Below are 14,362 nucleotides of genomic sequence, written 5' to 3'. Positions count from 1 at the left end.
ACTAATATACATAAGATAGTTGAAGTGGCTGAGGATTTTTATAGAGATTAATTCAGTACCAGTGGCACCCACGACGATAATGGAAGAGAAAATAGTCTAGAGGTATTTGACATCCCACAAGTAACGTCGCAAAAGTAAAGAAAGCCTTGGGAGCTATGCAAAGGGGGAAGGCAGCTCGGCAGGATCAGGTAACAGCAGATTTGTTGAACGATGGTGGGCAGATTGTACTAGAAAAACTGGGCACCCTGTATAGGCAATGCCTCATGACCTCGATCGTTCCGGAATCTTGGAAGAATGCCAACATAATCCTAATCCATAAGAAAGGGGACGCGAAAACTGGAAAAATTATAGACCGATCAGCTCACTGTCCGTTGCCTAGAAAGTATATACTAAGGTAATCGCAAATAGAATCAGGAACACATTAGAGTTCTGTCAACCAAAGGACCAGGCAGGATTTCGTAAAGGCTACTCAACAATAGACCATATTCACAGTATCAATCAGGTGATAGAGAAATGTGCGGAATATAGCCAACCCTTATATATAGCTTTCATTGGCTACGAGAAAGTGTTTGATTCAGTCGAAACCTCAGCAGTCATGGAGGCATTACGGAATCAGGGTGTAGACGAGCAGTATGTAAAAATACTGAAAGATATACATAGCGGCTCCACAGCCACCGTATTCATCCACAAAGAAAGCAACAAAATCCTCCTCCTGTAAACACAGCGTGTTTACAGGAGGTATTCGGAGACCTGGTTTGGGAAGAATTGGGGATAAGAGTTTATCGTAAATACCTTACTAACTTGCGATTCGCTGATGATATTGCCTTACGTAGTAACTCAGGGGACCAATTGCAATGCTTGCTCACTGACCTGGAGAGGCAAAGCAGAAGAGTGGGTCTAAAAATTAATCTGCAAAAAACTAAATTATTGTTTAACAGTCTCGGAAGAGAACAGCAATTTACGATAGGTAGCGAGGCACTGAAAGTGGTAAGGGAATACATCTACTTAGGGAAGGTAGGGACCACAGATCCGGATCATGAGACTGGAGTAATCAGAAGAATAAGAATGGGCTGGGATGCGTTTGGCAGGCATTCTCAGATCATGAACAGCAGGTTGCCATTATCTCTCAAGAGAAAAGCGTATAATGGCTGTTTCTTACCACTACTCACCTACGGGGCAGAAACCTGGAGGCTTACGAGAAGGGTTCTACTTAAATTGAGGACGACGCAACGAGCTATGCAAAGAAGAATGATGGGTGTAACGTTAAGGGATAAGAAAAGAGCAGATTGGGTGAGGGAACAAACGCGAGTTAATGACATCTTAGTTGAAACCGAGAAAAAGAAATGGGCATGGGCAGGACGTGTAATGAGGAGGCAAGATAACCGATGGTCATTGACGTTATGGACCGGATTCCAAGGGAAGGGAAGCGTAGCAGGGGGCGGCAGAAGGTTAGGTGTGCGGATGAGATTAAGTGGACAAAATGGCCACAATTAGCACAGGACCAGGCTAGTTGGAGAAGTATGGGAGAGGCCTTTGCCCTGCAGTGGGCGTAACCAGGCTGATGATGATGATGATGGATATGATTCTATCTACTAAGCATTGTGGATTTATGAAACATTAGTGAATCTTTCTAATATATATTTATAGCAACTTACAATGCTTTATTATGCCTGAGATAGCGGTGTCCGTACATGAAAAAAACGGCTTTTAGCTAGCGCACTTACGGCGTGGCCTCCTGTTACATCAGGTTGCTCTCCTTGAGGAACCGTTGCGACGTGGTTTCGATTCCACTTAGCGTCGGATAAGCTTAAGGGGTATTTCTATTGCCTATTTCCAGTGGCACACACACCTAGTTACCAAGTTGGCATCAAAGAGGATCACTAAAGAGCGGCACCCACCTACTGGCACATACCGAGCACTCAGAATCAGGTTGAAAAGTTTATTGGAAAAGCAGTATCTGACACAGTCCTGCATCCCACAGTGTTACCCATGTCGACGTGAAAGAAGTTCGCTGAAGGTCGGCACGTATGTACACATTGCCTTGACCTGAGGGTTGATTTCGGACCCTGTTAGTGAACACAACAGCTCAATGCGCCACCCATTCCATACGTACATACATACATACATACATACATACATACATACATACATACATACATACATACATACATACATACATACATACATACATACATACATACATAGACACAGACACATACCCGTAGAAGAGTGCATAAAGTAACCTTAAAATGCTAGCATTTTAAAATCGGCAGAATCCATCTCCCGATGTCTGTCTGCGGTAACACGTTTAGTATTGAATCTATTAGCGACACAACGTATTGCAACCGTCGAAAGGAGTTACGTATGAGACGTACACTGCAGCGGGAGTCGTTTTTCGAGCTTAATAAGAACACTCTTCGACATGTAGCGCCGCCGCCGCGAAGCCTTCTCTTGGCCTCCGAAATGTATAGCGTGCCAGTGCGTGCAAACTCTGAGAAACGCGTCATGTGGCAACCGGGTTCCTATCTCGCTCTTCTTTCTGGGCACGCTGCATCACCTAGTGGAACTACCAAGAAGTCCATGCGTTGCCTCCGAGACGAAAAAATTGGCGCTCCGGAGCCTGCGTGTTCTTAAAATTCTTCTCTCGCCTGCCACAGACTCGGTGGCACATACTCACCTACACGAGTTGGCGAAAGGTTCATTACAAAGGAGTACATACCCAATCCATTCATTGCGCAGCTCGTCAATGTGCTGTCATGAAAGGCGTCCATTGGAAAGCGGCACATGCTCAGTGCGAACGCTTCCTCTACTTTCGGGATGCCTGGAGCGTCTGCGGTGGCTGTCTCTCCCAGCCCTCTCCTATTTGCACGTGCTGCCGCTACGCGGCAGCGCTATATTCTTACATAATAGAGGGCCCCGTTGACCGGCGCGGTCAGAGTGATATAGCTGTGCAAAGTGAGCGTTTTATTGCGTGCTTATAGTTGGCGAATACCCCAACAAAATCTGTCCGTTCGATGCGCTCTATATTTGCAAAATTAATGCGTACTTGGTCGAATCAACGCATGCAATAGGAATGATAGTGTTTAGAATGTGATTCGTAGTGATATAAAAATAAAAAAAACAACAACTTCTGACAGGAATTTAAACCATGGACGGGAGCGTACGTAAGCATTCTTTGTCGAGTACCCCAATAAATCTTTCCATTCTGTGAGACCTTATATCCATAAAATAAGCGCATAATTAGTCAAGCTAACACAGGCAATCTTTATAACGGTGTTATAGTAGATGATTGGTAGAGTTACAAAAAAAAAAGAACGGGTTACTAAGCCGTCGCCGCGTCAAGGTACTAACAAGAAAGGAAAATAAAAAAAACGAAAAGAAAATCTGTGCTGCGCCAAAAAAATAAACAGGTTGTGACGGCGTTTTGACTCAGTGGACCCGATATATCTGTAAACTAAATGCACAATTGGTCAAGTTAACATATGTAATCCTTGTAACAGCCTTATAGTAGATGATATGTAGCGGTGTGTAGACATGCATAAGTTAGCTAAATAAGTGAGAAAAGCAAGGTAGCAGCCGAGCCAAAAAGTGTTGCGCATTAGTAGATGATTCGCAGAATTGTTGCGGCATTTTTATCTCCACACTGTAGCTGTTTCATTTCACGGTGTGCTCTTTGCTTCGCCAATGCATGCTCTAATAAGAGAAGCCAAAGTTTTTAACAAGCAATCTTGCGGTATTCCTGCGTGCCATTTTGCTCGTTGAGCCAGCGCCAAAAGTAAACTGGGGTTTCTTTGCACGAGATACCGACAGAAGAAAGGCTCCGGGAAGAGCGGCTGAGGAGGGTATGAATAAAAGACTGGCAAATGAATTCCACATCGAACAATTAAGCTGTCAGCAGTCTCTCTTTTTTCGATGGCGGCATTTCGATGGTGATGGGAGCCAAAGAGACGCGTAGTTGCGCGCCCTGTGTTTTTCACGGCACGCATTGCACGCATTGATCACCACCGTCCAAACCGCGAAGTAACAAAAATATCACGCAGCGGAAACGGGAATGTTACCCAGAAAAGTCTATACCTTCCAGCGCTTTTGAAAGTGTCATTAATTCGGATTCAAATTAGTAAATCTTGTCGGAGGGAACGGCTTTAGGGGGCTTGGATATTCCCGAGCCTGGCACCAACACTGTTGCATATTATGTCGCTCAGCAATGCTGCATGTCACCTGCCAGCCAGAATGGCACATAGCGATTTGATGAAGACAGTCTGCCACTTCCTGACAGGGCCGGGAAAGCCACGAGGTCGTTTCGGACGTAGACTGCCGAGCGGATGTCGTCGGCTGCTTTCTTAAAACGCAAAGAGGGTGCGAGAAATAAAAGCTTTGAAGAGCACAGACTAAAAACCTCTTTTATACTGTTGACGCTTAAAAGAAGGAACTCAAGCGCCTGAAGGAAGAATTCCAGGTTAGCAAGTTTCTTCAGGTGGTCAAGCACTCGGAACCACCGCATACTAAGGAAAGACTTATCTTTGATCAAGTTATAAACTATAAAGGTACCAAACCTACATGATCAGAACGGCTATCAGACAATGCAGGTTTATGTGCCGCCTCACTGCGAAATCATACGAGCACATCAGATCAGTGAAACTTCTCGCCTTTCTAAGTAGAAATACTTTGAAAAAGTACCTCGGAAGCTTCTTAAGTGAAGTGGGGTTTCGCGAGCTTGTCTAGAGAAGGCAGAGTGTTCAGCTGGAATACCTTACAACTCGCAAATCAAAACAGCACAGTATCGTCGTAAAATGAGGTGAACATTTGGCAGAAACTTCTATTCCACAAGCAGTGCCATGACTTTCTAGAATATGTTAAGTTTAGTGGTGAGATGAGCCATCTTTTGGCAGTACACCGAAAGCCAGCTTGCTAATTCCGTTCTTTGGTTCTTGTTGTGGAGAATGAATGCAAGGTTCAAGATTCCAAGAGGATAGTTTTAAGAAGGGACGCTCTGGAGAATTACTTGCGAAAAGAGTAACAGAGACTATCGAAATAAAAGAACAGGTGGGGTATAAAATGTTGCGCTTAGTAACAGACAATCATAAGTGACCGTTTCAGTGATAAAGACGCTGTCCATATGGCGCATACAAAACTCGGCTAGGCCACGTAGCTGACACTTCAAGACGCCTCTTTCTGGCCTTTGAGCGAAGTCATATCATCAAAAACGTCAGTTTTCACTTCTTATCAGAATAAATGAAAGGTAAGGAATAAATTTCTTCGGTGTATCTGAAGCTGCTTTATAAAATGCAACTAGACGGATCGATGAAGCGTGCCAAATTAGAAAGCATTTATACCCCATAACTATTATTCAGATAGGAGTAATGACAGCCATCCAAACTTTTGCATCTCCTGTCCTGGCTGCATTGAGTACTTGAAAGATCATGCAAGGCACATTTGTCGTACCAAGTTTGCCACTGTGGGGCGCACAGAAGAGTTTAGGACGAACATGAACCAGTGGTTCTTTTACTGGATTCCAGCAACTGTCTGCAGGCCATCAACCGATATAACCCTGACAATAGGCAGCCTGCAGACGCTAAAGATCCTCGATCCTCGACTACTTTCGCTGGAATTTGATTTTCTGGAGTACATTGAGATCATTCAACAAGCAAGCACATCAAAGAACTTTCTTAGAAAGGAGACCTATCAAGCCATTGTTTTCACCACTGCCCTAACTTCTGAACATGCAGTTTTGTTGAATGAGTGTAATTTCTTTGTACTTACGAGGAAGTTCGCAAGTGATCCGATAGAATCACTTTTTGTTTTTTATACGGCGGAGTGCTGAGTGGAATGATGTAATAGACGCAATAATTGCACTATGTGGACTCGGGAAAGTGCTCAAAGCATGAATACTTGCGTTTCGGATAGGACCAACGTCAACAGTTCAACATAATTTTGCTGGTCGCAAGCCATTAATGGAAGGGAGCTGAGGCCAGCACAACAGTTGTGTGAACACAAAGTGCGCCTAGATAGTGCTGCAAAAATTGTGCTTGTCGCCAAAGCCCTTTTTACCGACTCTAGATATGGCAGCAATTTCACTAGTTGGATGTTATATATCTCGTGTAGTAAGTGAAAATAATTTGTTAATATTGTCTGGGGGCTCTGGTCAGGAATGCGAAAGAAAATTCTACTATTGGTAAAGTAATCTTCCATTAACATTAAGGGTGACCTCCTCTACTACACAAAATAACTCATTAGACTATTGTATGGCCTGAAGAAATGTGCAGGCATTATCGCATGAGACTTAAGTTTTCTGGTGAAACCTTTGGAGCGGTGCATGCAGCACAATGTCAGTGTGATCACAGTCTTGCCTGTTTTGAAATTTAGAAGTAGCAAAGATCACCACAAGAAGGATTTTGTAGAGATCATGTGGATAAAAAATTATCAAGCTGTAATTTTCGAACCACGCTGCAGATGTAAGCCACAGAGAGGCAGTGGCTACTTGGTAGAACACAAAGCCGCTCTCTTGTAATGTATTGAAGTTGGGATGTGCTTTGTGTGAAATTTTGGCTTTTCCATTGAAGCGATTTCTTTTGTGACTGGAGATATAAAAAACTGATAGAGGAACTGTCCTGTTCCTCCTTTAGAGCTTGGTTATCGGTATTTCTGTTGCCTTTTTGTTTATACAGTGAATTATTGCTAATATCTAAAACTGTCATATTGCTGCCATCATATGAATGTACGTGCTCGATCCCTTTTTGAAGCTCTTCTTTCTTGATCAGTTTCTAAGGATCATCTTCATAAAACTATCTGTGATAATTCTGTGTGTTTATGCCTTTTATTTTTGCTGAAATAATTCCTGATGCCATCGTTAGCCCGAAAGGCTGTGGTATATGCACATCTTCTTGGAATAAATCAACATTTAAAGCGTTTTTATTTTACTTGATGTATTATCTCGATTCCATCTTGAAATTTTCACATTGAATGCTACATTTCTGGTACGTAAATCCATATGAATGATAATTTTCTCGTAGTTAAACACAAGAGGTTTTTGCGCAATGTTTTCTGCAGTGCAGCCTGCGAAGTGTAGTTTTAGAAGTTATCGTCAGGTCGCCGAAAGCCAGAAAAGTGCAGCGGCTCGGGGCGAGCAATAGGAGCGTGGCCGGCATGACGGGCATCTCCATGTAGATGTGGCGCTTCCCACAGCAATTGTGGCGCAGCCGGCTAATGCGTCAGGTTGGTGTCCTTGGGGATCCCTCGTGACATGGGTATGATTGAGCTTACTCTCGGAGAAATTTTGGACTTCATTAAAGAGTGCATGTTCTTAATAACCCATACATAATTACCCAAGCTGGAGTCAAAAACATTCATTGAAGAGCGGCACACATCTACTCGCCCATATCCGGTGACACAACTTGGCGTCAAAGAGCTTCATTCAAGACCGGCACAGACCAAGTGGAACACACCCAGTGCTTGAAGCAGGCGTCAAAGAGTTTTTTCTAACTTTGGTACCTAACCACTCCCGCATCTTACAGTGATCCATGTCGGCCTGAAAGACGTTCGTTGAAGAGCGGCGCATATGTAAACATATCACATATCACATAGCGCATACCATAGGAACGAACAAGTGCTCAGTTCCGCAGTGGTGCACCGTAGAAGACATCAGCCGCTGAACAGCCAAGGTCGCGACGAATGACGGCGCGTAGGCCAAGAAGCACCATAGGAAGGTGATCGACTAGTGCTCTCAATCAAGGCGTGCAGCGAGGGCAGCCATGAGCTGGCGATGGAGCAGCTCAACCACGCCGTTGGCACAGGGATGGTATGGCGTGGTACGGCAGTGCTTAGTGCCATGCAGGCAGTTGAAGGACGAGAGCACAATCAAATTGCCGACAGCATCCCGTTGTAAGAATCTTGGGGTATCAGAAGCGGGAAACCAATGCTAAAGCGAAGGCTATGGCAACTGTTTCCGCAGTGATGTCTTGAATGCACATAGCTTTGGTTCAACGGGTGAAGCCGCCAATCATTGTCAGAATGTACCGGCAGTCGTGAGAGGGAGCAAGCAGTCCAATGAAATCAAGATGAACGTGGTCAAACGAGAGTGAGGTGGCAAAAAAAACAATCAACAATTGCGTGGGAGTCTTTGTGCGGCGGATCACTTTGGTGGTCCGGCAAGCGAGGCACCAGGGATATGTATTAAAGCTCGGCCAGACTTACCGCTGCGTAAGAAGGCGTTGCGTGGCTCGGACGCTGGCGTACCATATGTCATAAAGTAATTGGAAAAGCACACGACAAAAGGCAGTCAAAGAAGGGGCGAGGTGCAGCCACGGACATGTCGCACCAGGGTGAGCCAGGTAAAAACGGGGGAGGAACAAATTGCGGACGGAGGGTACGGGGTGTCTACGCAGCGTTTGCAACTCAGGGTCTTTCATCTGCGGTGAAGCTAGACGTTCCCAGGCCAAAGCAGAGGTTAAAGTACCGAGGGAGGTGATGCCTGAAATTGTGTCAGCTGCCTCTTTGTGGGTACTTTTAATATGTTGGATATTCGTTGTGAACTCCGATATATAAGCCCTTCGACGAAGTTCACATGTGATGTACCAGGAAGGGTTCGTACAAAAGACGTACACCAGAGGTTTGTGATGAGTTAGAATGTAAAATGGATGGCTCTCGAAGAAGTGTCCTAAATGCTGGATGGTGGAGTAAATGGCGAGCAGCTCAAGGCCAAAAGCGCCGTAGAGTCTCGACAGTTTGAAGCTTCCGAAAGAAGAAACTCAGTGACAGAGTGAATTTTCTGCTGAATAATAGTGCCGCTGGAAGCATCCACCATGATGCGAGTCTGCAGGTTAGTCCTAGGATGCATGAGAAGTACCGAATCGGCGATGGCTTGCTGTACGGCCCTGAAAGCAGCTTGAGCTCCGTAAGAGTAGGACCACGCGGATGAGGAGCTTCTAGTTGCAGAAAGAAGGTCAGTCGGTGGCGCAGAAGTTTGGCGCAGTGCGCAATAACGTCGTGGGGGAAATTCCCTAAGTCCAGGAACTACCGCTGCTGGCATAGGGTAGTGCGTGCTGGGAAGTCTTTCACGGACTGGACATGAGAGGGCGAAGGACGAATTGCCATAGCCGAGATGTAGGGACCTAGCAAATGGAGCTCGAGAGACCCGAAGATGTAATTCTGAAGGTTGACAGCCAGGCCGAATTGTTATAGGCGTTGAAAGAGTTTCCAGAGGTGTGTTGCGAAGCGGGGGGTCCGTGGGGCTACGGAGGTTGCATGGATGCTGGCATGCCAAGTGCCGGGAGAAAGGTCCCGAGCGATGTTCAAAGATGATGAAAAGTATACAAAATTTAGATGATCTACTTTTACAGAAATGGCTCCATGACTCTCGAAGCACACTACATGCTGAAGTATTTGCATGTCCGAGCCACGTCCTACAGCCGTGCAGATAGGCTTTTTATTCCGTTTATTTCCCCTTTTCACTTCACTGTCTTCCTGTCCAAACACAAACGCCGATCCGTTAAAGATATCCCGCCCCCAGCGTCCCACCTTTTTACCGGAGTCCCACCTCCACGTTGCACAATCGCCTCCGCATACGGGGAGGCGATTGAACCTGATGTCGAAACGGTTCCCACGGGAGTGCTCGACAATGGCCCCTTTCATCAATTAGTGGCCTCTTCGTTACGGTCAGTCTGTCAGGATTGGGAGACTGGCCTTCGCGTTCGCTGGAGAGCGGCATTGTCTTGAAGTGAGCTGTCATTGTTAACGCGTCACCATCGGCGCCAGGTCCAGTCGTGGTCCGGGCCCGCACTCGTCTTGCTGTCAGTTCTGGGCGATCGAAAAGCTTATGATGCGCAACGTAGTTGCTTGTTCGGTAAGTCTCAGGAGACGGCCATTTAGTCGCCGTGAGTAAACGACCAAGCGTCCGTAGATCTCCACAGCTGCACGTCAGCCGGTCAAGCAGGCTTTGTTCCGAGGGATCATCAGGCAGAGCAGGGGAGGCTCATCATCTTGTGGAGTGGAACACGCGGCGAGGATGTCGTCGATGTCGAACTATAGAATGGAGGCCGGGCGTTACTTCACCAATAAAGCTTTGGAGTGTTTGAGCTGCGTTGCGGAGCCTAAAAGGTATGCGCACATACTCAAACAAGCCGAAGGTGGCAGCAATGGCCGTATTCGGGATATCGACAGGCTGAACGGGGATTCGGTCTTGCATGCTTTCAAGTGGCCTGTCAAATCTTGAATGTGTGGTAGGGGACAGCTATCGTGGATCATGTTAGCGTTGAGCGCCCTGTAGTCGCCACGCCGACACCAGTCACACGGGTTCTTTCTTTGGCGCCAGATGGAGTGGAGAGGCCCAAGTGCGGAACGAAGGGAGAATAATGCCCAGCTGGAAAAATGTGGTGTGTTAGGCTGTGCTCAAATGGAGGTCGTCCTCAAATTGCAGGTCTTCGTAACCTCAGGAATGTCTTTGATATATGTAGAATAAGGGCACCTTAAGATCAGCGTGCGGTCGCCAGTAGGAGCGACAGCCGACAGAAAGCCAGGAATGCAGACGCGCGTCTTGCTGCCAATCGTGATGGCAGCGCATGCTGACGTCCAGATACAAATGGGTCCGAAGGTTGGAGCCGAGGGTCGGCTGATTGACTTGGGCTTCGATGAACACCTACCGGAACGTACGCCGCAGGCCAAGGTCGATCGTGCGAACGAACATAATGATGAAGTTTGTTCGATCCTTGGGAATTGTATGATTGTCGTAGAGATAAGTACAAAAAGGAAACGTGCTACTGATGCCGTTTGGTGCGAAAATAGCCGCGCGCAGCTATCTAATGCACTCTGGCACAGCAAAGGGATGAGACACAGTAAAGCGAACCATGAGCCAAAATCGGCAGTTGTGACCGCCGTCTACGTGAATGTACAAACTATAATTTGTACTGCGCGCCATTGTGATGGTTAGTAGGTTGAGCGTCTCGGGAACCACCCCGCTCCGCCGTAGCCTTCGATGTACAAGGCACTGAAGGGCCGCGAGTACAGCGAAAGGGTTCGAAGGCGATCTTCGATCGCCAATAACTTCACTTCTGCCTAACGCATTTAAGTGCTTATCGACGTAAAGTATTTCCGAAGTTGTGTATATTAAGGTCAAATGCATTTCTTTACTTCTCTAAAGAGTGATTCACGGCCTGTTTAAGGGGTTAGAAAATGCGGCTATAAAACAGCATGTCCCTCTAGTGGTGTGAATATTGTGCTTTCCAAAAATTCATGAAATATACAGTGGCTAGCTAGCTACAACGTCTTTCATGTGAATTCTCCCATGCCTACGTTTTCTTAATTTTGAGTGGTTCTTGTGTATCACATTGCTAGACTTCACTACTTCTGCAGTGATGTTATGGCTCAGTAGTAAGTAAGTGTTTCTGCGTACACCTCTAAATCGAACAAATGTATATATAAGGCTCAACCATCTAGCCGGTTTTTTTGAAGAGACTACACGGAATAACTTGGTAATTGAATACTTTATCTTTTCTGCGCATTTCTAGTGTCCCATAAAAGACGTACGAAAATGAATTTGTGGATACCCGTGGCACTTGTATGGCTTACTTTCTACTTGTGGCACTGCGCCGAAAGTGAGTACTTTGTTTATCCAGCAAATGAGTTTTCTTAGTCCTTGGCAAAAATAAATTATTTTAGAACAAGAGAAGCCGTCGTAATTGTTTACCTTCTGCTTGGATACAAAAGGTCACATGAGTATCATTTCCAGTTTATTACTTGGTGAGACATGTACTCTCGCGCAAGCAGTAACATTTTGAAAAAAATTCAACTATTTCGAGAGAGAAATAGCAAGGATTGTGTTTCTGCTATGCCCACGCTTCACTGCTATTTATACTTATAGCTCTGGGTGAGTAGGGTGCATGTTTATTTAGGATGGCGGGTAAACCAGATTTTACTTGAAGGTTCTGTTAAATGCATTAAGTGTGTCTTCAGTTACCAGATAAGAATATTTGAGGTCGAACTATTTCTTTCGCTTCAATCGATATATTCTATTTATGGACGTCTTTTGGCGTGAGGTTTTATTGACCAGTGTCGGTGGGAAATTTCATGGAAGTGTCTTTATTTTTAAGAAGAACGACGAGGCTATCGCTTGGGCTACTTGATAGCTGAACGATGCCGCGGATGGGCTTGTCAGTAACCTGGTCTTCAGTAACCCGTCGCCACGACAGTCGGATTTCGGCAAGGTAACTGCTTCAGAAGAGCACGAGAGCCAGTGTCAGTGGTGGGAAAGACAGTCGTCGTCTGGCCCTAGAAGGTTCTGCGGCGATCAAAGGGAAATCAGAATTGATCAAGCAGGCAGAATTGTTCGTCGAATTGGGCCGGTGTAAGATGGCAGTCAATGAACGCAATAAAGTGAATCAAGAGAGCCGAAAGCACAGGCTCCAAGGCGGCGATAAACGGAAGAGGTGGGTCTTAGAAAATTTCATAAAATAGCTGCGCCTGCTCAGTACGACCAAGGTGCTGGAGGCGTAATAAACTGAGTGGAAGCGACTACGTGCTACACATGTATCAGCAGAAAAATAGTGCACAGCAAATGGCAACATAAACACTTGGCGACAGACAAAGAGGTTAATAACACAGTAAAAGCACATTAGCACTTTTGTGTCTTCCTCTAAGCAGGAGCCGCATGCAGATACGCTCGTTTAAGAAACTTCCGGATCGTAAACGGGCACCACAAGGTCCAGGACACCGTGTTAATTATTTTCCTGAAACGACGAATAGCTTATGAGGCATTAAGACTCGAGTCTTCTTCCCCCAGCCACTACAAGAACCTTCTGCAGGCATCTATAATGGTAGCCTACTGGCGCTACCTTATGTATCTGTTCACTCTTTACTATGGTAAGATGACAGCCGTATGGTAACAAATCTGAGCCGCCACTACGCCTTGGAAAGACGGCATCCCCTAGTACATTCTAGATAATCGTGAAAAATCCCTCAAAAAGGAGCATTTAAACACTACAAAGTCCATTAAAATAGTCTGGGGGTGCACCACCGTTGCTGAAGAAGGTCTTTACAGTGTTCTTTGCAAAGCGTGGAAAGTATCCTAGTGAAACGGCACACCTCCGGCCGATCTCTATAACATCCTCTATTTGTAAATTGTTTCATGTCGACCTATATTGCATCAAGAAGCTAGCAAAAGTACCGAGCTCACGAAGTTTCTCCGTCTCGTCCATCGTAAAGCCAGTTCGGGTGCCGAGCACGTCTGCGATGCATACGGAGAGAGGGCTCTTGTCGTAGCTCCGACGAGGATGCACTTTGTGGCATGGATTAGGCGAAATTTAGTAGCCGAGCGTACAGCAAATAAATGTATGTTGTTTTGAATCTTTCTATAGAAAGATATAGGTCGACCTATCATCCAATCATATTTTTTTTTATTTCTCGACGCTTTTAATGTATAGGGCTTGACCAATTTTCATTTTGGTCCATTTTGCAGCAACTACGGTAACTTGTCAGAGCAAGCAGTTTTGTAGCATGACAATTTAAAAGGAGAGAGGACTCACGTCAAGTCCACATTGGGGGAAAAATATTTGCTAGGAGGGATGAAGCCTCTCCAGCCTTGTGCATTGTAAGCGTCCATGATCCAGAGAAGATGACCAGACAAACTGAATAACTGTGCCGTTGCCCTATCTGTTGTTGAGTGCTTCAGCCAAAGATTGTTTTGCTGCATTGCACATTTACGATGACCTACAGTCTTTTCGGAAGCCCCGTTTCGAGAATTCTGCGAGGAGCTTTAGGTATTTCATGTAAACACGCGCATTATGTAAACTAAGCACGATGAACTACTTCACTTGTTCGGGTCAATCTGCGTGAGCTTTGACGTAGTGCTATTTACAGAGACGTCTTGCTTCCCGGATGAAAATTCGCCTTACTTTGAAAACCACTCATGCACTACTCTTGTACGGCAGATAAAAGAGCTGATGGCATCGCGATTTATGTTAAAAAGCCAACGCGTGAAGAAGTAATTGGTAATCGCTCAATTACAGACAAAAAGGTTGAAGGCTTTGCGATGCCTATGTCAACAATAATCGTTCTAGCTCTCCTCAGCCTACCTACCGGAAGCAGAGTGGCTTTTTAATTTGACGAAGACTCCTGGTTACTACAGCATCACAGCTCTTTCATTCTCGATCATGGAAAGCCTCAACAGAAACATGCCGTGCGAAAAATCACTTTCAAAAATATTACCGAATACGTAAGTTCCTTTGCATGCGTAGGTGTGACTACGGAGTCAACCTAACATGAGATAATGAAGCACTAATTGACATCTGTGTTACGACTGTACCCCTTCCTTTCTCCCCACTTAGCACGGCTGGTCAGCTTGCTGTCGACATAGGCGACCCCCTTCCTTAGTTCT

At 45.6% G+C, this 14,362-nt stretch overlaps 1 protein-coding gene across 1 annotated transcript in view; it reads left to right on the top strand.

The window, feature by feature from the left end:
- The window catches only part of LOC129383363 (uncharacterized), a 222,443-nt gene that overhangs the window by 109,060 nt on the left and 99,021 nt on the right, over positions 1-14,362 (top strand). Inside the window, exon 2 of the mRNA XM_072289262.1 lies at positions 11,499-11,585. Within this exon, the coding sequence (XP_072145363.1) occupies positions 11,522-11,585 (64 nt within the window). The 5' untranslated portion in view covers positions 11,499-11,521. The remainder of the gene's footprint in view (positions 1-11,498; positions 11,586-14,362) is intronic.

The sequence above is a fragment of the Dermacentor andersoni genome, chromosome 7 (assembly GCF_023375885.2).
Source record: "Dermacentor andersoni chromosome 7, qqDerAnde1_hic_scaffold, whole genome shotgun sequence".
In the NCBI taxonomy this organism is placed as follows: domain Eukaryota; kingdom Metazoa; phylum Arthropoda; class Arachnida; order Ixodida; family Ixodidae; genus Dermacentor; species Dermacentor andersoni.
The sequence above is the reverse complement of the archived record's forward strand: the minus strand, read 5'-3'. Positions and strand labels throughout refer to the sequence as shown.